General features: G+C 40.0%; 1 protein-coding gene across 32 annotated transcripts in view; it reads right to left on the reverse strand.

The window, feature by feature from the left end:
• Positions 1 to 5,484: 5,484 nt before the first annotated feature.
• The window catches only part of LOC140427747 (sodium/myo-inositol cotransporter-like), a 38,074-nt gene continuing 16,643 nt past the window's right edge, over positions 5,485 to 26,915 (reverse strand). For 6 of the 32 annotated variants that reach the window (XM_072513371.1, XM_072513370.1, XM_072513374.1 and 3 more), the window contains one exon: positions 23,922 to 26,836. In XM_072513371.1, the coding sequence (XP_072369472.1) occupies positions 24,359 to 26,503 (2,145 nt within the window). In that variant the 5' untranslated portion in view covers positions 26,504 to 26,836 and the 3' untranslated portion in view covers positions 23,922 to 24,358. The other 26 variants (XR_011948617.1, XR_011948613.1, XR_011948621.1 and 23 more) reach the window with 22 other exon arrangements.

The following is a 26,915-nucleotide window of genomic DNA, read 5'->3' on the forward strand; positions in this document are numbered from 1 at the left end:
CTTTCCAATAAAGCTCTTGTTTGTTTGTACCTTTGTGGTCTGCCAGCCTATTCTTTAAAACATACCACAAAGAAAAGTGGTGACAAGGAGGTCGGAACTATGCCCGCAGACCCCTGCAGAAGAAAACAAAATAGAACAATCGTCACTCTGTGCGCAGACATCTAAAAAGAATCAAACTTCACTACATCAAATCGAAGAGAAACCGCAACATCAACACACAACATACCATAACTAAACTGCCCCCACTACTCCCTCCAACCCACGCTTCCCCTTTTCTTTGATCAGAACAAACCCCCAAAAAGAAACAAAACCCATCCCTGCCCAGACTTTTTAACCACACCTTAAAGAAGCCGATGAACAGCCTCCACCTCGAGAACCCAATGGTGAACTTTATTTTCTCAAGGTGCAGAAATTCCACCAAATCACTCACCCTAGGCGGTTCCGGGTCCCGCCACCCGAGCAATATCTGCCTCCGGGCTATCAGGGAGGCAAAGGCCAATACGTCGGCCTCTCTCTCCACCTGCACTCCCGGATCCTGACACTCCAAATACTGCCACTCACCAGCTCAGAATCACCTTCACCACAGAATCTTTGACATTGTGTCTGCACTTTCCAAAACTCCTCCAGTTTTGGATATGCCCAGAACATATCAACATGGTTTGCCGGTCCCCCAGCACACCACCCACACTTATCCTTCACCCCTTCAGAGAACCAGCTCATCCTGGACACAGTCACCTGTGCCCTATACACCACCTTGAGCTGGATGGGACACAGTCTCACACGAGGATGAATTCACCATCTGCAATGCTTCACTCCATGTCCCAGCCTCAAAAGCTACCCCAGCTACTCCTCCACCTATGTCTTGCTTCCTCCACTGAAGCTCTCTCTCTCTCTCCATGTATGTCCGAAACCCTGCCCTCTCCTATCTCCCCCTCAGACAGAATCTTATTCTATAATGCCTTTTTAATGATAAAATATCGTCAATCATATCTCCATGGGAACACTGATGCACTCTCTAGATTACCTTTACCTAATGAGTCCTCAATTAATAATTCAAGAGGTAATATTTTCTATATCAAAGAAGTCACTAACACTCCTGTAAACATAGGACATGTTAAGAGATATACCATAAATAATCTACTACTGTCAAAAGTTATGGACATGGTACTTTGTGGCAAGATCACGAGAGCAAACCTGAAGCTGAATCCACGTTGAAACCCCAACTATTCGTACAGATTGTCTCCTCTAGGGAATGAGGGTCATTCCGCCATTAAGGGAATGTGTCCTAAACCAATTTCATGAAGGTCACCGTGGGATAGTAAGGATGGAGATAGCCAGGTTGTGGCCAGGACTTGAATGTGAAATCAAGATGTCTGGCATGCATTCAGCTTGTGCAAAAGTTTGAAACCTGCCACCACGAGCGCCATTACATTAATGGGAATGACCAGACAAGTCCCGGCAAAGAGCTTATATAGATTATGCTGGACCATTCGAAGGGCAACTGTTTTTCATTGTGGTAGACGCACATTCGAAATGGCCTGAAGTTGCCATTATGAAGACTACGTCCTCAGAGAACAAAAGAAAGATTTTGAGTTTTCCTGAAAAACCTGTTAGCAACAATGGGCCACAATTCATTTGCAAGAATTCGCAAATTATTTAATGGAAAATGGAATCCAACACAACCGATCTACTCTTGATCAACCTGCCACAAATGAGCAGATGAGCTTGTGCGCAAGTAAAACTTAAAAATGAATAAGCCAATTCCTAATGACATACAGGAATACAACATATTTACAACCCAAAGTTCTCCAGCATTATTCGTGGTAAAACATCATTTGATCTGCTGAAGCTGCCTAAGACTAGAGAAATTGTTGAGAGAAAACAGCAAAGTCAGGTGTTGAGATGTGAGAGCAGGGATAAACGCTATAGTTTTCAGTAAGGTCAGGAAGTATTGGCATGAAACTATACCACCAGTGAGAAGTGGATACCAGCCATCATCTTGGCACCGACAGGACCGGTCTCCTACACCGTGTACTCGGGGTGATGGAGTGTGGAGAAGATAGCCGATCTGCTTTTAGAATCTAAAACTAGTTTGCCAGAGACGAAGTCAATCAAGAGTCTGCAACAAACTATGCCAAGTGAATACCTAGACATTCTGCAGAACCTGACAACACCAGAAACAACTATGGAAGACAGTATCCCAGTTGAGGACACTTCAATACTAAGTCAACTGGCAAACAGAACGTTGAGTCCGGTTGAGACAACTACGGACGATGTCCAAACTCCACTAAAACACTGGAGGTTACAGTCAACACTGAAAAGCATAGACATCTGGAGGTTCGTCGATAACCACACAGAAATCAACATCCTCCGAAATGTCTTATTGACAAGTGTAACTTATTGACTGTTTATTATTCATAGTGTAAGTTTTGATAATGTTATATTGTGCTCCATTGCAGGAACCTCTAATGTATCGGGGGAGGTTGTATTTATGTTTATTCCTGGATGGAACAAAGTCAGTTTGAGTCCAATCATCTGCCACTTGCACAGGCAAACAGGCAATCTAATCTTACAACTCATTGAGTAAACACCATTTCAAGAAAGCTCTTGTTTGTTTGTACCACTTTCAGCCTCATGTTCAACTTTTAAAAAAATTTTATTGAATATTTTTTGAATATACAAATACAAAACGGATTAACAACCCCCAAAACCCCCCCCCCCCCCCCAATTGTCAGATGATTGGACTCAAACTGACTTTGTTCCCACTAGAAACAAACCTGAATATAACCTCCCATTATCAAAATTTACAATATGGATAATGAACAGTCAATAAGTTAGACAATTCAGAGGACGGCGATTTTTTTTTTTGACTGTGACCGGTTCCTTGAAATATATGACAAATTGCCATCTTGTGTGAAGCCTCCCAGTCGAACCTCTCGGTAGATATTTAAATCTTCTGAGATCCCCCAGCCATGCGGAGGCAGTGGCTGGAGAAGGTAACCTCCCTCCAACAGAACTCACCCGTGAGCAATCAGCAAGGCGAAGAGGCTGGTTTAGCTCACTGGGCTAAATCGCTGGCTTTTAAAGCAGACCAAGGCAGGCCAGCAGCACGGTTCAATTCCCGTGCCAGCCTCCCCGAACAGGCGCCAGAATGTGGTGACTAGGGGCTTTTCACAGTAACTTCATTGAAGCCTACTCATAACAATAAGTGATATGGGGCTGTTTAGCACAGGGCTAAATCGCTGGCTTTGAAAGCAGACCATGGCAGGCCAGCAGCACGGTTCAATTCCCGTAACAGCCTCCCCGAACAGGCGCCGGAATGTGGCGACTAGGGGCTTTTCACAGTAACTTCATTTGAAGCCTACTTGTGACAATAAGCGATTTTCATTCATTTCATTCTAAGACATCTGCCCCCCCCCCCCCCCTACCCCCCTGCAGCCCTGACACCCCGAAAATGACTTCTAGGGAACCAGGCTCCAATTCCCCTTGAAAGATTGCTGCCATGGTGAAGAAGGAACCTGTCGCCACGTAAAATGGCTGCGTTCCAATTAATCTGGCCAAAACCCAGTTTAAAATGGCTAACCCGAAAGACTGCTGGGAAAAGCAGCTAAGAAGACACAAGCAGGCAGCTGCAGACATTATTGCATATTCGGCTCTGGGAAGTTAGCCCAGATCGATACTCAGGGCTATCAAAAGCCCATCAACCCAGGTATTTGCAGTTGCATTCGGGACTGTTTGCAGCCCATCTATTCAGACATCCACTGAATAATTGTTAAATTGGCTATCCCCAGGAACAATTGCAACATATTAGCAATTGAATAGTGGCCGAAACGAAGACAGGTGAGTGACCACCCCCCGATCGAGGAATCGCCTCACCATTGGACACATCGACCCCAGAGATTGGGGACAGATCCAATCACTTGGGACTCAGGGTCAAGGGCCACCCCGGGAGGCAGGAAGCTCCTGGGCCCTATAAAAGTCTCTCTCTCTCTCCTCTTCGCCTGCTCGAGACCTTCGCAAGAACAGCAACTGGCAACAGTAAGTTTGAATCCAGCGATTGCTATCCGGTAGAGACACCTAGCCACCGACCTGTAGCAGCCTTTTGAATCCCGCAGGCCAGATCTGATTGGACAAGCCATTCGTTTCCCTGACCTGGTGGGCTCTTCCTAAAGTTAAGTATTGGCCAGTAGTGATAGGTTTATTATATAGATAGTATTAGTGTATTAATATTGCTTGTTGTGTATAACAAATGACCGTTGTTTTAATCCTTACTAAGCGGTGTGCTGTATTATTAATCATAACCTGAACTTGAACCACGTGGCGGTATCATAAAGATACCTGGCGACTCATGAGCAAAGGTGACGTAAACAGAGCAAATAGACTAAGGTTAAAAAGAGCAACATACCCCAGATGTTTACTAGCTTAGGACATGCCCAGAACATATGTACATGATTCGCTGGGCTCCTCCCACACTGCTCACATCTATCCACCCCCTCAAACAGTCAACTCATTTTGGCCCTTGTTGAGTGTGTCCGATGTACTACCTCTAACTGTAGGAGCCAGAGCCTTCCACACGACGTGACATTCACTCCTCGCAGGGCTTCTTCTCCCCCCCCCCTCCATTTCTTCCTCACTCTTAACAACACTGGAGGAGATTACGGCCATGTCCTCCGCCAGAATACTCCCATAGATTCCAGATGTACTTCCCTCTTCCGGCCCACCAGCGACAGTAACCTCTTCACCAAAGACCAAGCATCCAATCTAGCCGGTCCAAACGTGTGACAATCAGTCATCTTCGACCCTCTCCCTGCTTTAAAATCTTGTTGTAATTGCCTCCATATGTTTAATGTGGCCACCACCACCGGATTTCCTGAAAATATTCCTGGAGCAAATTGCAATGGAGCCATTACTAACACCCACAGCCCTGTCCCCTTACACAACCAGGCCTCCATCCTTACACATTCAACTCGATTTAACCACGTACCAGTTTTCATATGGCTCAGGTAACATTTAATTTCAATGATAGTTTCTGAAAATCTCATTACTAGTTCAATTTATCTTATTGGATTTACCACCACCCCCTCCCCTACAACTCCCCGTTGAGTCACAAAGAACAGTATCCCTCATCCTGACTGTACCTCCCACATTCCTTTTCATTGCCCTCCACTGAATTGGCCTCCATGTTGCCAAGGACTGTTTGTAGAGGAGGAAAATTATTGCAAGGAGGGTTGGCAATGGCACTAATGCAGAATTGCAACTGTACAGGATCCTGCTTCTAAATTCATCAATTCCCTGAGCTATTTCCTCACTCACCCAAGCCCATGCTTCTTTGATGCTTAAATCATTGAGAAGCTTCCCTATCCAGCACAATCTACACATTATCTGCAGAAATATGCATGAGCACATCAGTATCTCCAGTTAGATGAAAATTTTGAAATGATACTGATTATTGCCCGTTGAGACTGAACAAAAGACACACACCTAAATGAGTAATTTGAAATTTATTAATTTTCAGTTCAGCTAAACAATTTACCTTAATACCATTGAAACAAGAAAATTAGGTTAAAATATCAGCATCTTGAAAGTGTTAATGCACTTCAAGTTCACATTTCTACATTAAGTTAATAGCACAGTATGAAAATTTTTCCTGAATGGTGTTCCATCCACATGTTGCATGTACAATTTCATGAATCATACCTTTAGTTAAAAAAAAAGGACTAGATGTACTTTCTCTGGAGGCTCCCATTCTTGATCATGTGTGAAGCAATTACTCAGGAAAATTTTACATATATACACACAAGACACACCAGTGAAGTCAAAAGTTATTTCATTTACTTCAAATCCTTGGGTATATTGTTTCTGCAGCACAGAACTTACATCATGAATGAAGCATGTCACATCCTGTGTTTTTAGCTCACCAGACCAGATTTCCCTATTGAGCCAATTTTGAGCTAATTAGCCAAGAAATTGAAAACGTATCAATTAGATTCCCTTTCCATCGAGGAAAAATGCAATTTTTATTCAACATCTTCTCTGCAATTTAAACTACAGCAGAGTGGAAGTTTTTAACTACCCAACCAAAGCCAGTTGTGTTTTTAAAAAATTGACATTCGAATAGATCAGAGTGGATACTATCGTCACCAAGCAATTCAAAAGTCTTTTGCAATTGGTCCAAGTTGTCAAAACTGTGAAAATCTGTTAATACACATCTTTGTGGAATGTTTTGCATGGAGGAATGTTTGTAAATGTTCATATTTTTGGCCTACAATGCCAATTAGGGGATTAGATAGCACAACACATTCTCATTCTCCTTAACTGTTCAGCAACTGAATGTCAATATGCTCTACAGTGCAGTATTATGGTTAACTAAGTGGTCCAATTGGTGGTAGGTACACTTAGTGTAAAATTTAAAAATCCAGCAGAGCAAAACATGACATTTCTGCTGCCAGTCACTATTTTGACATGTATAGGTATAATTTAAGACGGGGTGGTTTTAAAATGTAGAAATTCTTCTGCAGCTTTGAAATTGATGTGTCTTATCCATCACCAGAAAAGCATGGGGTTTGTATATTTTTTGTTGAAATACTATAACTCCAAATAGTTATGTTATTCCTAAACTTTGCATGAGGCATATCAATTTCAAGTATTTCTACTGTTACAAATTATTTGGCATGTCCAAAATTATTTCTAAATATAACTGATTATCTGGCAGGAGTTTGAATCGTCGACATTCAGGCTCCACTTGGTATATTGCACCTTTTTGTGCTTGTAAGTGCTAAGAGTCAATACAAATAGCTCAATGAAGTGAGCCATTAAATGGAGTATGCAGGCAGCTAGTTTGTGGATACAATGTTAAATTGCCTGTCAACATAGTAGAACTAGCTTGCTGTAATATACAGGGTACCTGCATAATTCCACATATATAGAAGGAAAAAGAAAAATCGGAGAATTCAAGACACCTGCGAAGTTGACATATTTAGACATAATTTTGAATAGGGTATCAAGAATTTCATTGTCATTAGGCCAGGGCTAGGGTAAGCTACCTTTGATGGGATTTTCAAATTTTATCTAAAAAATTATATTCACTTTATTCCATTCATTTTCTGGAGGCCAGTTGCTTCAAATGGGAACATTCAGACTGTGTACACATCCTCTTTTTAAAAGATGGATCTTGACAAAAGATTCTGAAATTTAAAAGACACAGAAGGTCAAGAGAATGAAAAATCTCAACACATTATACATTTTTCTGATCAGTCTGATAAAATAACAGAAGTGGGATTACCACTTGTGCCAGTAGTACATATCAGAATACATACCAGAAACAATATACTTCATAGAGTTAAGCAATAAACATTTTCACAGAAGTTTTTAAATCAATGAGTACAGCTGAGAGAACACCTTGGTTCAAGTACACAAGGAAATGGCTTTTAACAGGATAGCCTCATTTGAACACTCAATAGTACTGAACAGTTTAATAGTGAACTAAAAAACAGAATACCGTCACAAAATAGCAGGATACAGAAACTGTAATAAAACATGACATGAACTGAAACATTAACTCCACAAACAGCTCTCTATAATCAGTGTCTACAGTACACATGAAATTGAGCCTACAACATACGATTTTTCTAAAAGACAGGGATTTTAGAACAATCCATTACCAAAAATGACATTAAAATAATTTTTACAGTAATCTGAATTAACATACCAAGTTCAATCATTACAGTAACTATGTTGAACTTTAAGGGCCCAGCGTTTCCTCTTGTACAGACAGAAGCGTGCTCTTTAGAAACCTTTATTTCTGGGCAGCATGGTAACACTGTGGCACTGAAGTCTCACGGCACTCAAGGACCCGGGTTAGATCTCGGCCTTGGGTCACTGTCCGTGCTGAGTTTGCACATTCTACCCGTGTATGCGTGGGTATCACTCCCACAACCCAAAGATATGGAGGGTAGGTGGATTGACCATGCTAAATTTCCCCTTAAATTTCCTTTAGATGTCCAGAGCATTATGCAAAGAACGTTGACATCAACAAGTACTTATAATTAAACAAACTTGACATGTACTTGTTTAGTGTCAGATACACACTTATTTTTGGGCGGCACAAGGAAAAGCCTGCTGAGAAAGCCAAGTTATAAAAACTATTAGCATTTACATAGCAGCTCATTACATCCTCATATCTCAGATCAATGTATAATTAATTAGTTTGCACAGTCATTATTGTTAGGTAAGTAGTAGTACAGAAAGATCCCACAGAGAGGAATGGTTTTGAATATCTGTTCAGGTTTTGAATATTGCCTAAGACACCAAATTCCCAGTGCCTTCACGGAATATTGCCATATTTTCTATATACATCAGGATAGAAATGACTTTGGTTTAATCTGTCAACTGAAAGACAATGCAGTATTTTCAATATTGCACCAAAACAGTGCCTAGATTATGTGCTCATGTCCTAGAGTGGGGCCTGAACTCTCAACCTTTTAATTTAAAGGTCCGAGTTCTCCCACTGAACCAAGGTGATAATTAGGATTGGTTTAAAGCAGATTGTAAACAGAACAAGGATTTCTTGTATAAAAATAAAAAAAGGAAATTAAGCACAGAAATAAAGCCCAAATGATATTTGGGGTCTAAACTCTCACCACAATGATGTGTAACGTAGTTGTGCTTGCTTAAAAAATTTGGTCCGTGTTCCATAATGCATATTTAATTCTGCTGAGCACAATTAGAAAATTTGAGCCCTTAATGTATTAAATTGAAACAAATACAGCATCATAAAGCGTAGAACAAGAATATAAACAATTCAAGCCTGTACTCCCAATCAGCCACATAGAATTTTTTTCGTTTCCTGAAGCAAACAGTTCCTGACTTGACTGTAATTTCAGTAATGACCCCAACGTATTAAATAATAGGAGCTGAACTTCAATTAGTTGTATTTTGCACAGTCCCATGGCCGCAACAGGGCTGGAAATATAATATAGTGGAACAATTTAGATTTTTGTTTTTACACCTTACTAGATCAACTTCATTGAGCTCCATTTTAAAAAGCAATTGCATCATGGGAATCTGTTCAGTAGATTTACCAAGGACATACCACCACTGATCTTGTCGGAGGCTTCTCTATCTGCAATCAAAATAATTGGTCTGCCACAGAACAGGGGTAGACTCAAATCAGAAACTGAGTTATGTGGGACTTGAAGCTAAGTTTCTTCTCAGAAAGGGGAGTGAAAATTAGAGAGGTCAATCATACCTGAATGGTCCCTAGTACCTCCTTGCAGTCAGTTACAAGGGGTATTGATGATGCCCAGTCAACAAGCCTTGCACCCACCTCACGTAGAGGAGTCAGGTCAGGCAAGCAAGTGAAGGAATAAAATCAAGAAAAAAACAAAACAGGAAATTTATCACACTGTACTTCCACAAATATTAAATCTTAAAATAACTCCCTTACTTGTCCATATCTTTCGGGGTTTCGAAGAGACTGGATTATGTTACCTCTCAAATCTTTCCTCCAATCATTTATCCAATTTAATTCAACAATACAAATGCTAGATACGCCCCAGGCAGCCCATTGGCTAATCAATATCCTCTGGAAAAGTGTCCAAAACTACATACAATATAGCATGTATAGTTTACATCTTACCGATAAGATTTATCTTGCAACCAGAAATCTTTAAAAATGCAGTTCCTTAGTTGACCATCAATGTAAACAATTCCATATTCACTGGATAGTTTTAATGAATAGTCAATTATATCCAAATCTTCATCCCATTCCTTATAGCATCCGCCTCCATACGGTTTTGGAATAGTGTATTTATCAGGAAACTGAATAATTTCCTGCAGAATTCCAAAACTCACGTTTGCCTCAACAGAGCTACATTAATTTATCAGTACCCCAACCTGAATCAAAATAGTGAGTACACTATAAATAAAACCCAAAAGGGTGGAAATACTCAACAGGTCGAGCAAGTCTGTGACCTCTTGAAAGGTTAAATCTAAAATGTAAACTCTTTCTCTCTCCACAGATGCTGCTCGACCCACGTATTTCCAGCATTTTCTGGTTTAATTCAATTTACATTTTTAAATGAGTATACCATGTAAATTTATCTTTAAAAGCTTCAAATTCAGAATTTAATACAAGTCTTATCCAATGCACCACCTGTTGCTGTTTTATCCCATTTTGTCTCAGCTCGTTCAGAAACATTGCCCCATTATTCATACAATACTGGCGTATAATGCCTTAGTGAGTGCACTATCGGCATTTAACGCTTTACTGATCTGAATACATTAGATGTCAAAATCACTGATTGTCTGCAATGAATTCGCAATCTTGATTTAAAAGAAATATGCCACATCCCATCATTTCTTGATTCCCATATTTGTATCCAACTTGCGTCCTTTAAATATTCCACTCGGCGTTTAACAATTCTTAAGAAAAATAAGATTTTTCTTTCTGCTTTTCCATTATTATTTTATTCCTTTTTAAACACTCATTTAGTTCAGATTTATTAATATAGCCTTCAGCCTTGGTATAAACAGATGGCCCCTGCTGTCAAAAAGCATTCTGAAAATTTTAAAGGTAGTTCAGTGATTTTGCACTTTTTCAGGACTAAAAGGCAAACAACGCATCAATGGCTAGTCCTGTTAAAGTATTTTCATGCTGGTTTTGATGCAATAAAAAGTACACTAAAAATACTGTACCGCTCCATCATCCCACCAATTTTTTCCTAAAGAGGTCAATTGTTTGCTGACATACAGTTCCCCAGAAACAAGTATGCTCTTGTACCTTATTCAAGTGGCCATTATTCATGTTTCAATTTTATATGTAGGCTACTGTACCGGAGAGAGGATGGTCACAGTCAATTTCTGACCATATCTTCATTCAATATCCACCTCTGCACTTCCAGCAGGAGTTACTGGACATCAGTAGAGGAATATTCAACACAGATCATAAGGGACAAGTTTAGTGCCCCTGCTACTGCTCCAAGATTAACAATGAGCAAACTTGAGATTGAACCTAGAATTTAAACTCACTTTGCTACTGTGGAAAGAGTAATGATTCAAAAGACACCTTCACCCTCCCAATGACCACATCCCCCACCACTCCCATCCAGACTTATCAATGCAACACATACATGCATCCACCCACCCCAACCAGCCAGGCCACAAGTCATGATTGATAGGATCTGCCAAAGAAAGTGGAGAATGTCTGACCTTTGTGTTATTGTTGTTCCTTTTGTGCATCAACGCACCATATTTAGTCTGCTTCTAAATCAGCTCTGGATAATGTAAACCTGTAGAATATACGCAAGAACTGATCCCCACATACTGTAAACTGAAGCAAATCTGTTAACATTGTGACTAATTGATAAATTAAACTAGCTCAATATCAATAGGAAGTACCTGTAATTGCCACTGTAACCAACTGGCATTCTATTCAGCTGACTGGCACTTGCTTTATTATTGTATTCTCAATATTTGTTGCATAGCAACGCATGTGTCTGAAATTTAAAATAATTTATAATTTTGAAGTGACAATCCACAAAATATAATTCCAGTAACTGATTTGGTACCATTTAACCTCATTCTAATATCTTCCACATGCAAGTATATAATACTATCTAAGAATAAGTATATTAAACTAAATTATCTTAATAAAAGCAATGAAAGACCAGGTCAGAAATTTATCAAAAATATACAAAGTCTCTAATGCATTAAACTTGGTATTATGATAGCTATTAGTCTGAAGGCAACCTCTATCAAATAATCTACATTACCTACCTCCACAGAGGCAGCGCAAAACGATAGCAGCAATTTTTTCACAGGAAAGGGTAGCCATAGACATATGGTCCAATGTACTGCAGTTCATTAATCAGAGATCAGAATCAGCAAATTATGGAGAAGCTAAACAACTACATATATTGGCTTGTTTAGTAATAGAATATCAGTTTACCAATCCTGTAAAGTACTAACAATACAAAGTGGATCATTTACAAAATTTGTAAAATAACAAATAGTTGGAGAAACAACTAAATTGTCACAATAAAGGACATAAAATAGGCTTATGGACATCCAATTATAAAGCAACAATCATTTTAGCACACAGGACAGTGGCTAAGGACTGATGCTAGGATATGCTGGCTTTAAATCCTAACAAAAGTCTTTATTTAATAAATATAAAAACGTTGGGAACGATACAGAACCTAAACGGTTCATAAATGGTGCAAGGTTTTCTTTTGCCCGGAACACTGGGTTCCATGTATTTTAAAAACTAGACTGAATTTCCATAGTGGAAATCATGTTTAGTTGTTTTGCTTCAGAGGGTTGCGATTGGTTTGTTTTTAAAATTTTAATGAGTAGCGTGGCTTTCAAAGCACTTCCTGGTATGGCTTCAGAGTCTCCACAAATATTTCCCCTGAAAGTAAAAGAGATACCATTGTACTATGAACAATTGTTAAAACAATTTTGCAGGGAACATTAAAAAGTGCTCAGCCAATCTGTATCACTTTGGCCTAATTAAATTTGACTACCAAAGACACTCCAAGCCAGTTAGGCAGGTGATTAAACAGTATCTTCACATGTGCACACCGATTCACTAGGTGCACATACATAGTCAATTGCTAACTTAAGCCATAGCTCAAAATTAGAATAGACTGTAAACCATGGATTCTCTATCACATAAAACAATGCTTCTATAAGCTAAACACCAAATTAAATCAAACCTCCTTGGCCAGACTGGCTTTCATGTGAATGTCAATCTAGAATTAAAAGGAATATAAAACCATCTAGGCCTCAAGTTTAAATTTAAAAACATGATCCGGGATATGGTATATGCACCTAACATAACACATTTAATCAACATTCTGTGCAAATGATTATATACTATGTTGGAATACATATACTCAGAACACTTGTTCATTTTCAATGATGCTCTATTGGGTCAGTTAAATGTACCAGCAAGGAAATATTTAAAAATTACCGTCAAAAATAAAAATGCAATCTTTCACATTCAAAGTGAACCTTTTTGCTTATAGTGGAATGTTTAACTGATTGTGGAATACAAAAGGAAGCAGTTTATGCAAGTCATTTCCAGAACTTGGATCTTTGTGTGCATTTTCCCTTCACAATGAAGTTCTTCAGTTGCATCCACAGCAAAATATTCTTATCCATATTTTTATACAAACTACAGCAGTGACAACTATGTAGACATTACATAATCAAGAAGCATGAAAACCAGGACATGAATATTTGGAGCCTTGATATCAAACCAGTTTAAGGATTGCAGTTTCCTCCCAACATTGAATTTAGAGGCTTGCATGCAAATCAAAAGAAATATGTTTGAATTTAAAAAAGGTTTTTGCACAAAAGACCTGTAGCTAATTTCAAACCTAAAAAGCACACAAATCTGCAAAGTATGGTTTTAGATGCTTTCTTAAAATCCTATAACCCTAACAAACTGATAAAAGCTAAATTTGTTAAACTGAGGAGCTTAAAAAAATTACTAAGTTTCTTTTAAAAAAGACAAAGTTGGGTGGAGGGGTGGGCTGGTGTACATTGCTTTTCAGACCTTGATTTTCTGGGTTTATCCAAATAAAAATCTTTTTAATCACCTAATCCATTTTGAAACACGTTTATAAGCTAAAGATTTCATTTTCAGTGTATAAAGTTAGGTTCCTGATTCTTTTCCTCTCTCCATACAAATTTCAATTCAATCATTAATGAGCAATACATCACTAATTAAAATATTAGTATGCCATATCAAATGCACATTAAGCTCACTGATTTCAAAGATTAATGGAAGAGTGGTGAGTGATGAGGAGTGATAAGCAGATCAGCTGCAAGATCCACCCTGCAGCACTAACTGACCATTCAACATTATCTGGCAATAATATGCAGAATAATAGTCTAAATAACAAATTAATTTTACTCACTTAAAATGGAAGTTTTGGACTGAATAGTAAAATTAATGAAATACACAAAAAATATACAGAAACTCTATTGTTAATTGACCACAAGCCACCTCCCAAATGTATCTATGAAATTATGCAATTACTCGCCATTACTTTTGAGAAATTAATTTGATGTCCTTTCAAAGTTTGTTACAGTGAAGTTAAAGTGTATAATTAAAAGGTTTGATAAGAACCAAAACAATTTAGGTCTAAAATAGCCTCTCCCCACAGCACCCCCCCCCAACCAAATCTCCAGAAATTTCTCTCTACATCCCACACCTTCACCGTCCAAGTTTTCTCAGATTAGAAGGTCTGATCACCTAGATTTGAATCTCTCTAGGTTTGACCAGCAACATAGGGCAACATTTGTTTTCCTCCCAAAGTCAAAGATTTACAAATATAAAACAAACATATCTCTGAGCATAGGAACAACTGTAACCAACGAATTTAAATCAATCTGGTTCCAATCTGTATTTCACAGACCGCCACTCAACTACAAGTCACTTTTGATTTGGCATCTAGGTGAATCACCAATTTGAGAAAGAACGCACCTCCCCGCTGTTTCATCATAATCTTGTGCCGGGCAGCATGCAACTGCTGACAGGAGGAGGCCATTGGTGCAGGTACAATGAGAAGTCGTTTTCACTTCCTGAATAAGATTTAAGAAAAAGCCAAAATTCATGGGAAAAACTTGTTCCCATGCTCGTTAGGGTTGGTTTCATAAAAATAGAGATGCTCCGCCTTACCTGAGACCAATGCATTCAAAATAGTATCTCACCAAGGCTCCATTCTCTGACAGGCGTGCTTCAGGTTAAAGTGCATTCATCAAGCAAAGCCAAACAGGCTATGAAGTGCTCACACAAAAACATCTTATTGGATCCTTCACTAGACTCAATAGGGTCCTGAAAATTTGTCTAAAATAATGTTGCAAAATCCCCTCAAAACTATTGAGTCAGATTTACCCAATAAGGAGTTTAGGGATAAGATGACTGAAGCAGTTAGAGACAGTCAACATTATCAATGTAGCAATGAACATAATTCACATGCAAGTTACACACCTGGATCATGTCAATATGGAAATAGAACCTGTGTGAATGGAGAAAACAATATACTATCACTGATATGCAGAGTCTGCAATAAAATATTGTAAAGCTAACTTAGCAACTTTTACTAACCAGCTGGTAACCACTGATTTAAGGAGCGTGTCCATCAATCTGAACTTAAATCATGATTTTAAAATTCCATTTAAGACTAACATCTGCATTGTATTTACCAGGGGGAAGGATAGATGTCCAGATCTGCATAGGTGGGTGTATGTATAGGTTAGTTTTAATTTGCCTGACAAAAGTAAAATGGACTGAAACGGGAAATATCCTAGGTTACGAATACAAGTTCCACTCAACTAGTTGATCTCAATGAAGCCACTATTAGTTCCTGAAGTCAATTTTTCTTTGGGCTAATGTCGATCACCCAAATTATGGCAGATTAGGCTGCCATTTAAACCTTTACCTCACTGAAATTAACTGAATTCCAGGTGTTGGTCTGCATCTCTTCAAGAGGCTGCTTGTTTGGGAATTCTCAAAAATTAGGTACAATACAGAAATTATTTCCTCAAACTACAGGACTGAACAGATCAAAGTAAAAATCCACGAGAAAAACAGTCGAAAAAGGACAGGACCCGTTTGAGACAGAATTCCATGCTAAGCAACGCGAGGAATAATCCACGGGAATTAATATCACCTCAACAACCCTGCAGAAGTGTGATACCTTTAGCTGGTCAAAGAAGTTAAGCTGCACCTTCCAAGGCTGCTCAACATTAAAACAAATATTTATCAATGACCTCCACTCATCCTATTGAAGCACTTTATTCACTTACTATCCATGCTCAGATGGCAGCACAGTATCCTTTGCATCTAACCTCCATCTGAAAATTTGTTTCACTCATCATTACATGCAATCATCAAATTATAATCTTCGTAGTCATCTTTCAGAATCGCCATATTTAATAGTATGCAAATATTTGGATTTCATTGTATCTCGTTACTTAAGCCAACTTTACCTTTTTCTCTTTTTGAAACCCGAGAAATCTCTTGCCGCAGAGGATGTACTCAAAAGCTTGCAGTATTTAGTGTTATTTACTGATTTGTTTCCTTCATGGAGTGCAGCCAGTATTATTTCTGGGAAAACTAAGCAGAAACATTTTGATTTTTATACAGGCATGAGATTAAGGGGTGTGCCACCTTGCACCTCTGGTGCTGGCAAGCCAATCTGGCTGATCTCCAGTGACCTCCTTCCTCAGAGGAAACATTAAGGTTAGGGTTGTCAATGAGTATTCCATGTGCCCACATAATGGGACGAGGAAAGGAAAGAGATGAGGATAGATGACCGTACCATAGCATAAGATCCAAATGTTGCATGCTAAGCAATTGATAGCAGCAAAAACAAGTTCACAAGAAACAAGGTTTTGGCAAAACCTAAAAATACAGCTATTTGGATCTTGAAATCCACTTTTGCTTTTGTTTTTGTATTTTGCTAACATGACTGGATATGGATGCAGCTATAATTAAGGATTACTAGACTTATCACCTCCTCCTCCATTTCCAGTACCCACACACCTTAAAACTGTACAGTTAACAGAGAGGGATCCAAGCTATACAAAACAAGTCCTCAACAGCAGATCAGGTGGAAGCCGTTAGTGCAACATCAAGACCTGCGATGGTAGACGGCTGCAGGAATAGAAGATCCACAATCAGATATTCCCTTGCCACTGGAACATAATCTATTTTCTGTCAAGTATCGGGTGTCTGCTGATGTGCAACAGAATTCCCACATTAAAAGGTGTTCCGCACAAGGGTCTACATGGAGGAAACCAATACACCTCCCACACAAATAAACCCCACAGCAATCGATGAGGTGACGAGGACAGAAGTCCCTAGCTTCGGATCGGCATGTAGGTGGTGGAGTTTGATTCAGTCGTTTCGCTCTTGGAATAGGAACAGGAGAGCTTTCTTCATGACAGATCAGCCCTATTCAGGATCCATTCTGCTTATTCCTCATGGGGCGAGGAGTTAGAAAAGGTGCCCTAAAAATAGTCTGTTCAGTCTCCAATCTGGTTTAGAAACCACATCCAGCATGCTCATCTACCTGCGGTTAGAGAAACAAAGTTAACTCAATCTCAGAACCTGGAATGCATAACCGAATGTGCAGAACAAATCAACCAGACCGTGAACTGAGGAACTTTAACATTCATGTCGCTGCTCTGCAAGAGACCCGAAGAGCAGGCGAAGGACAGCTGAGGGAGGGCAGTGGTGGCTACACCTTCTTCTGGAGAGGATCAGCCCAGGGTGCATGGAATTGGATTCACCATTAGGAATGAGCATCAGCCAACTCGGAGCTCCCTGTCGGCTTCAACGAACACTTCATGATTCTCGTCTACAACTTGCTAAGAACCAACAGGCAACAGTTGCTAGTGCCTACGCCCCAACCCTTGATGCAAATGAAGAGTCCAAAGGCAGCTTTTATTCCACTCTGGACACCATATCCTCCTTAGGAATGTTGGGAGATCATCCTCCCTGGGGACTTAAATGCTAGTGTCAGAAAGGACTCCTAAAGGGCAGCACGGTAGATAGTGGTTAGCACAGTTGCTTCACAGCTCCAGGATCCCAGGTTCGATTCCCAGCTGGGTCACTTGTCTGTGCGGAGTCTGCACATTCTCCCCGTGTCTGCGTGAGTTTCCTCCGGGTGCTCCGGTTTCCTCCCACAGTACAAATATGTGCGGGTTAGGTGGATTGGCCATGCTAAATTGCCCTTAGTGTCCAGAAAATGTTAAGTGGGGGTTACTGGGATAATAATAATAGCTGATTGTCACAAGTAGGCTTCAATGAAGTTACTGTGAAAAGCCCCTAGTCGCCTGTTCGGGAACGCTGGTACGGGAATTGTACCCGCACTGCTGGCCTTGTTCTGCATTACAATCCAGCTGTTTAGACCACTGTGCTAAACCAGCCCCATAGAGTAGGGTAGTTACGTGGGTTTCAGTAGGGTGCTCTTGTAAGGGCCGGTGCAGACTCAATGGGTCGAATGGCCTCCTTCTGCACTGTAAATTCTATGATTCTAACTCCAGAAAGGATCAAAAAGGGAAGAGTTGGGAACTGAAACTCTTAGGGTTGTCCTACTCAACAAAGTGTGTGCAACACCAGCTTGTCATCACGATCATACTATTCTGCCAAAAAGAGTTTCCCCTTAAGACTTCCACGATCAAAACAGTGGCACATGATTGACTCAATCATCGTCTGATCCCGAAGCCAATGGATGCCCTCAGTACTAAAGCAATGACCAGTGCAGGCGAATGCTTGGCAGACCATCAGCTAATTCACACCTCTATGTCCATCAAACTCCCCCAGAAGCAGATGAAGAAACAGATCAGAAAATAAGATCAACGTTGATCAACTTCAATAGCCAAGCATGCAAGCAAACTTTCAACAATGTCTTCACCAAAATCTCCAAAGCATTCATTCTAATGAAAGAGGGGAAAACTGGAGAGCTGAAGACAGCCATTATCTCAACCTGCGAAGAAACTATCAGCTACAAGACCAGGAAACAGCAAGACTGATTTGACGAGAACGACAACAGCATTCCTGTGCTGTACTTTTCTTCAAGAGTCCATCGACAAGAGGAAAGCTCTCCACGCCTGGCAAAACATCACCAGCAAGACAGAGGAGAACTAATTTGGGAAGTGCTGTGCTGTGGAAGACCCTGTCAAAGGCAGAGAGAAATTCATCCTCGGACTCCTCCACAATGACAGGTTGACAACAGCCCTCGCCAAAGACTGAAACTTTCAAGGTCAAGACTGGAATGGGTCATCACCACAAACCTTTTCTCCATCTTCATCACCACCATCCTTCACCTGGTCAAGAACAAATTTTCCAGTGGAGTGCACAGTCTACAGGATGGATGAAAAACGTTTCAACCTCATCCAGTTCAATATACGGATGACAAAGCCATCTATGCTCTCAATAGAGAATCAAAGCCATGCTGGATATCTTTGCAGAAGCATACTGAAGAAACTGTCTCGGCCTCAACCTCAAGAATATTGAAGTCCTTTACAAACCCGCCCCAGGAAAGACCTGGATCTGGATTCTCCGTCCTGCGGTGCCAGATTTCAGGTTCAGCACGCCGGAAGGATGTTGCGTTTCACCGGCTGGCCAAGGGGCTTCCCATTGTGGGGAAGCTGCACGCCATCAGGCAACCCCCAGGCTGTCGGCAAAATGGAGCATCCCGACGGCAGAGAATCCAGCCACCGGTCTTTCCCTCCATCAAGATCAATGGAGAAACCCTCTCAAACGTGTAACATTTCCCTTACCTGGGGAGTCACCTCTTATCCAAGGCAGACAGCGACACAGAAATCCAACATCCTATACAATCCGCGAGGAGCACATTCAGTTGACCACGACATCCATGCAGAGATCCTCGTATACAAGGCAGTTTTCCTCCCAACTCTTCGATACGGCTCAGAAACCTGGACTACGTACAGGCACCACCTCAAAACCCTGGAACGGTACCATCATCGCGGTGAGGAGACAGATTCTCCGCATCAGCTGGGAGGATAGGCATACTAACACGAGTATCCTTGGGTGCCAAAAGCACCAGTATAGAGGCCATAATCATCCAAAACCAACTACACTGGGCCGGCAGTGCTTAGGATGCCAGAATCCCAATTGACAAAGCAAATCTTCTTCGCCCAGCTCAAAGAAGGCACTTGAACTAGAGAAGGACAAAGTAAGCTTCAAAGATACCCTGAAGGCTTACCTCAAGAAATGCAACACAATGCCTGGGAGACCCTTGCTCAGAAGAAACCTACCTGAAGGAATGCCCTGATTAAAGGAACATAATTCTTCGAGAACACCCAACAGCAAGGAGGTCCGGAAAAGTGCCAGAGAAACAGATGAGAGTGATCCAGTACAAGGACCAATTCCACCTCCCAGAAACATCAGTTAAATGTGTGGTCAAAAATGCAGCTCTAGGATAGGACTCATCAGGCATGCAAAGATCCACAGAACCCATGACCAGTGACACGGAGTTTCCTGGGTGGAAAATCATGTTCGTTAGCGAGCAGTGGCTGAAGAAGCATTATGTTCCTATACTAGGATGAGGGAAATTTCAGATTAAAATTTTTTTTACATAGACTCTTAGCCCTACCACTCAGATTTCAGCTGCCATCCCACCCCTCCAAAGAAACTGCCCAAGTTAACAGAACTGTTAAATCCTTACCACCCACCAAAAGCCCAGAGTAGTGCAATACCTCTAACCCAGCTACACAAGTCCAACTAACTTCCCTAGTTTACTACTGGTCACATCAAAGGTGAAATACTTAAAAGCACATTCCCAAAGCTGCATTACTTACAATGCACTAGCCCTCTGCGACAAATAGAACAGACTATCCCATTGAATCAAGGGGGAGCCTGGGACAATTTTTCTGTTACCCCATTATAAGCATTTCCACAATACAGTGCCTTCATATTTGCTCAGCATTTGCTTTACAAAACTGGTGAATCAAGTTAAGCAAATAATATCTGGTATCTAAAAATATCCTGCCCATTTAAATTTATTTTCCTCACTATTATTTTGGCCATCCCTTATGACAAATTCATACGTCACAAGTTCTGTTTCATATTTCTATCACCTTGAGTACCGTGCTAAATGTGCATTGCTGCCAGACACCCAAGATTGACCATTAATTTTGGAAGAATGGTCCTAATATTGCTGATGGTAAGCTTTTGTTTATCTTATTTTGAGAGTTTTTCTTTCAAGTTACCAAGAAAGATGCACAATCCAGCTTCAATTTCTCCATTGAAAGCATTTTTAAAAAATTAACTAATTTTTCTTTCAACTCTTCAAGCACAATCAGCCAGATGAGTGCATCTAATTTCCAGCAAATCAGTTATGCTTAGTCTGCAACTGCACTGCAAAAGTGACTTTTATGGAACTACAATACAGGAAATGTCGAATTGCATAATTTCTCATATTGCACATCTATGAATCATTGCAGACCATCCTTAACCTTAAGTAACATCATTAGCGTATACTGAATAATAAGTTTAAAATAAAATTAGCACTTAGCTTTGCACGGCCAAATTACATTTTTATGCAATGTTCAAAAATGCAACATTCAAAAATATACCATTGTATAATTAATTATATTTGAATATTCAATGAAAAATGAAAGCATCAAAACCATCTCTAATTTAATTACATTCACAATATGTTGGTCTACCAAAATTTCAATTGATATGTTAATTGCTGCTTTTTAGTGCAGAATGGAGGATAGGGCTAGAGACAAAGAAATGAGTTAAATTTATGCAAAACAATATCCAATTGTCTATTCAAGAATGTGTGAAAGGAAAAGAGGCACATGAGTGAGGTGTCTGGGCTCAGAACAGATTACATCTTATTTGCTTCAGAAATTCCTTCCTGGCTTTGAAATGCTAGCTGCACATGAAGTTTGTAGATGTAAAACAGACATTGAACATTTCTAGACAAAACTACATGAGATAGGAAAGTAATTAAAGAATTCAGAGTTCTTTACAAATTCTGCACGTTGCTGGTTTTTTCTGGCACCAAGTTTAAAAAGCTCACTTTTTTTGTTTTCACATCATAGCGAAACAAGACTCCATGGAGTAAAAAAACTTCTCCCATCACAATCACCAAAGCCTGGAAGATTGGACATTTAGGCATATTCAAAAGTTTTTTAAAAGCTGCTGATTATTCAACTGAATGTTTGCTTCTGTAAATTAGAATTGTGCAAATATAGTCTACTTGTAGCCTAAACTGCCACCTTGATGATGTTTTCCAGCAGGAGAGTATAGTGAACAAGTAGACAGGAAGGCAAGCTGCAATGCTAAATTATTCAACAGGTTGGAGACACCTCAGCAAGTTAAACTGGATAGTTTCAGCCAACTGAAATACCTTTTAAAAATCAAATTTTAAATGCATAGCATGGACAACAGAAGTCATGGTTTTATGATACAAATAGATCAATTTGCCCAAATTTTATGGTCCACATTGTAATACTCAACCAAATATTCAAATGCAAAATTTACTATGCTCGATTTGTTTTGAATTTATTGCATTAATAATCTGCATCTGTTGAGTGCCTTCAAAAGTAAACAAGTCCCACAGTGCTTTGCAGTGTGAACACATGCAGAGGCATAAAGATTAAGAGATGAAAAACTTGACTGAAAGGTTGGGTTAGAGAGTAGAAGTGATGCAGTCAAAAAACAATGGTGGGAGGAAAATAAGATAAGAATGAATAGGCACGAACCAGTTATAAAGCTGAAGGAATTTGCGGAATGGGGCAAGAACATGGAAATTATTTGGCGATTCAAGGAGTGGGGCGGGGGGGGGGGGGGGCGAAATCAAGTTGGGAGAGGTGGCAAATGAAAATTCAGAGAGTAAGCAGAGTTTTAGATAACAGGTGTTAACATCGTCAAGCAGTTAGATATGGCACTTACGGCGCAGGAAGGCTATGAGGGGAAAGCAGGGTTAGGATACGGAGTTGGAAATACCCTAATCCTGCTTTCTCAAAGGCTGAATGGCCACCTCCTGCTCCTATTTTCCAAGTTTCTATGTGTTAGAAATGGAAAATAGCAGACTAACAAGGAGGGCATTATAATAGATATTATGGATGCGTACATGGCATACACAAGGGTTCGAGCAGACATAGGGGCCAAGATGTGTAATGTTGCTTATTGGAAATAAACAATCTCAATAATGTATAGGACGCAGATAAAAGCTCTGCTTGGTATTAAATATTACACCAAGGTTAGAAACAACCAGAAAATAAATATTAGTAGCAAAGGAATAAGAGTTCATAGCAGTTGCCCAAAATAATGATTTTCACTTTGGTTTGTAGAAGAAAATTAGGCACTTACAGGATTTATCAAAGCTGTCTGACAGATACAAAGGAATTCAAGGGATTGAGAGAATTGGTGACGAGTTGAGTCTTCAAAAGACATGGAAGGAAGTCTATCCTAGCAGATCAGATCCATCAAAAGGAGTGGGTCACTTCACAAATGATAATTCACAGATGGACGAAAAAACATTTTAAAGATGCACTCATTGCATCTGGGATTGCTTCGGATGGAACCAGAGAAGAGGCACTGGAAGGTAGAGTTTTCAGCCATGTGTAATTCAAGAAGACCGAGAACCATGACTGTAATGACAGAAAATGTTATTCAAGATTTTGGCAAGTACCATCAGCAGGTTAAACTGAATAACAGGTGAAGGAGGTTGTTTCAGAAGCAATGCATAGAGCAGAGACATGTTCAAATACTTGAAAAGGAAAGGAGTTTGAGATAGGGCCATAATGAAAGAGGATATTTGGGCAATAGCCGGACAGACAGTTTATGTGGCTAGATTCTCATTTCAATTTTCAAATATTATAGGATGCAGAACTTCAGAAAGTATGCACCAGGTGCAGATGAAGGGGTACACACTTTGCATTAAGTTTTGGATTTTTTTCTGTGCAAGTTAACATTTTTACATTAAAAAGAATGCAAAATGGGGGCAGCACGGTGGCGCAGTGGGTTAGCCCTGTTGCCTCATGGCGCCGAGGTCCCAGGTTCGATCCCGGCTCAGGGTCACTGGCCTTGTGGAGTTTGCACATTCTCCCAGTGTTTGTGTGGGTTTCACCCCCACAACCCAAAGTGTGCAAGGTAGGTGGATTGAACACGCTAAATTGCCCCTTAATTGGAAAAAAAATTAATTGGGTACGCTAAATTAAAAAAAAATGCAAAATGTACAGCAATTATTCTACTGTCCTTGCCCTACACTGCAATCATCATCCCAAAAAACATTCTAATTTCAGATTTGTGCAGCAACTCGCACATTATTCTTTTACAACTATCAGTCTGTTGCATCTTCACTCTCCAACTTCAGCAACAACTCAATTATGCACAAGACGAAAAATAAAAAGTAATTAACTTCTAAATTATATGGCTGATTTTAATTATCAACAAAGAATTCATTTACAATGTATGCGGGGTCGCATATTGGTTTTGGGAATTCATGTCGCAACAGCTACATCTGAAACCAATTCAGATCCATACACTTGACTTTATCCCAGCCAATCATTATTAAGCTGCATATGCCAAAGTTTTGATGAAACTAGAACAGGAAGAAACAGATACTGCCTTATCAAATAGGGGGTCTCAAATGCCGGTCTCTCATTACATGAACCCATTACAAACTAAACAGATTAATTCAACAAACATAAAAGTAAAAATGTATCATCATTTAACTAAAGTGACTCCAAAACTATAGCCTGACCTTTTTAAACTTTTTCAAAACTTGACCCAAAAAAAAGGGAACATCACTTTAGGGCAGGGGGATGGAAACACAACCACATAATTGTATTCATTTTACAGAGAAAAATAGATAAACATGAATATGCCAATTGACCATACAACAACAAGTCCAACATTTAGTAAGAATTTAATTTTTGGACTCTCCTGCAACATTTCGAAGGAAATAGCTTCACTTTCTACAGAATCTTGTGTGTTTTTTTTCATACTGTAATTTTTGATTCCACAACACTGATCAAAATATCGCCACCATATGTTTCTCCTTTGCAAGTCATGTTCCTCTTGGTCCATTTGGTCCACAGCAGTTGTTTGGCCATTTATAAAACTGTCATTTTGTGTCTGATCTTCAACAAAATGTGTGGAGCTCAGAGACTTGGGATCACCACTTTCGGGCATTAACAGAACTAATTCTATCTGACCAGCCAGTGAATCATCATCTTTGTGCTTACAATCAGAAATATCATCACATCTGCTTTCACTACATGTTACCAAACTTTTGTCTGTTAACTGATCAGATTCTTCCTTCTGGCAGCTTTCAATGATTTGTGTGTCTTTTAATGCCCAAAATGTGGTATTGCAAATCAGGTCTCTGGAAGGAGGAGGGGTCAGCAGACTCACTACTACTGCTGTAATAACAGTGGTCCAAAACAAAACTGCTGCTACATACATGTAGTGAATGTTTCTGATAAAACCTGGTCTGGTGTCAGACTGGTCACATTCTGGCGTGTGATATATAAAAGCAAGTATCAAGCGTGTGATTCCCAAAATGGATCCAAGCAACCCTCCACAGAAAGCCCCCTGCTCATTACAGCGCTTCCAGAAAATACCAAGAAGAAACAGGGCTGCCACCGGGGGGGTGAGATAATCTGCTACCTCCTGAATGTAAAGGTACATTTGTCCTCCCTGCATCTCTACAATTATAGGAACCCAAGCAATGCTTATAACTACCATAAAGACAACAAATAGACGACCTACTATCATAAGTTCTCGAGAGCTAGCAGCCTTTCGAATATGCTTGTAAACATCCAGGGTAAATATGGTGCTGGCACTATTGAATATGGAATCCAAATCACTCATTAAAGCTGCTATCATGACAGCCATCATTAGGCCTCGAAGACCTACAGGCAAGATTCCCAATGCTAATCGTGGGTAGGCAATATTTGAGCAACCTGCTCTGCTTCCACATACTTGCATACAGTGCTCTGGATTAATGCAAGCAATCTCATCAGTAAAAAGAACTCTGGAAATCATGCCTGGAACAACTATGATAAACATAGGCAAGAGTTTCAGAAAACCAGCCATCAGGGTGGCTCCTTTGGCGTGAGCAATATTTTTTGCTGCCAAGACGCGCTGCACAATGACTTGGTCAGCACACCAATACCAAACAGAAGCTGGTGTTTGACCCAACAGGAAACCAGGCCAAGGAATATCCTCATCAGTCGGTTCACGTAACATCCTTAGAGAGTCTTCTTTTGGGTGAATACGGCAAGTATTGGTAGAACTTAGGTTGAAAGAAGCCATTACTGCTGTAACATTTGGTGAGGCTAGCATATATTGGCGTTTGAGTTCTTCAAAACCTCCCACCTTGACCATTCCCACAACCATCAATGTTAAAGCTCCACCAATCATAAGAATGGCCTGCAGAACATCGGTGTAGATGACAGCCACAAGTCCTCCTGTGACAGTTAACACTGCAGTTAACCCAATCAAAACGATGATAGAGAGATACAGGTCCCAACCGAGTGATGCCCGGATGAATAGTGCACCAGCATACAAATCGATGGAAAGCTTTGTGAAAACATACAATAGCAAGGACAACAATGCAAAATAGATTTTTATTCTGTTACCGCCATAACGTTTGGAAAGGTATTGTGGCATGGTATATACACCAGACCTGATATAGACAGGGATAAAAATCCAACCTAACACCTGTAAAATCAACATTGCATTTAACTCCCAAGCTCCCACTGCAAACCCACTGGCTGCTCCAGATCCTGCTAACCCAATAAAGTGTTCACTGCCAATATTGCTGACAAACAATGAAGCACCTACTGCTATCCAGGTCATGGAGCGTCCTGCAAGAAAGTACCCACTCACAGTACTTCTGTTAGACTTCCACATCACAAAAAACCCAATGCACAATACAAGAACAAAATAAAATCCTACAACAGCCAAGTCAGCTGTTTCCATTAACCCAAACATTTTATTACAGTACAGATTTAATTCAGTTTACAAAAGGATATTCAGGCAATGGCCAACCCTGTTATTTGACAGCAGTAAAATAAAAAGGGGAGAAAAAGAACATACAATACAGAATGGTAAAACTGTCCTTTAGTTTGCTGCCCTGATCGAAATTATGGGATTCCAGTTGTACAGGTACTGGGATGCCAACTACTATTTATCTTGTTAACTTCACTTCTGACTATTTCTCATGCTCTTTTTAGTAGCATTCCACAAGACTGCCAGTGCTTAATTTGTTGGTGTTGAATTTCTTAGCTGTTGCTGACAGGTCTAGTGAGGAATAGAGTTACACTCCTGCAAGACAGCAAAGATAAAGAGTATATTAGAATGATACTCATCGGGCTCATACCCAAATTAAAAGTTAAATGTCTGG

The sequence above is a fragment of the Scyliorhinus torazame genome, chromosome 8, assembly GCF_047496885.1.
Source record: "Scyliorhinus torazame isolate Kashiwa2021f chromosome 8, sScyTor2.1, whole genome shotgun sequence".
Taxonomy (NCBI): Eukaryota; Metazoa; Chordata; class Chondrichthyes; order Carcharhiniformes; family Scyliorhinidae; genus Scyliorhinus; species Scyliorhinus torazame.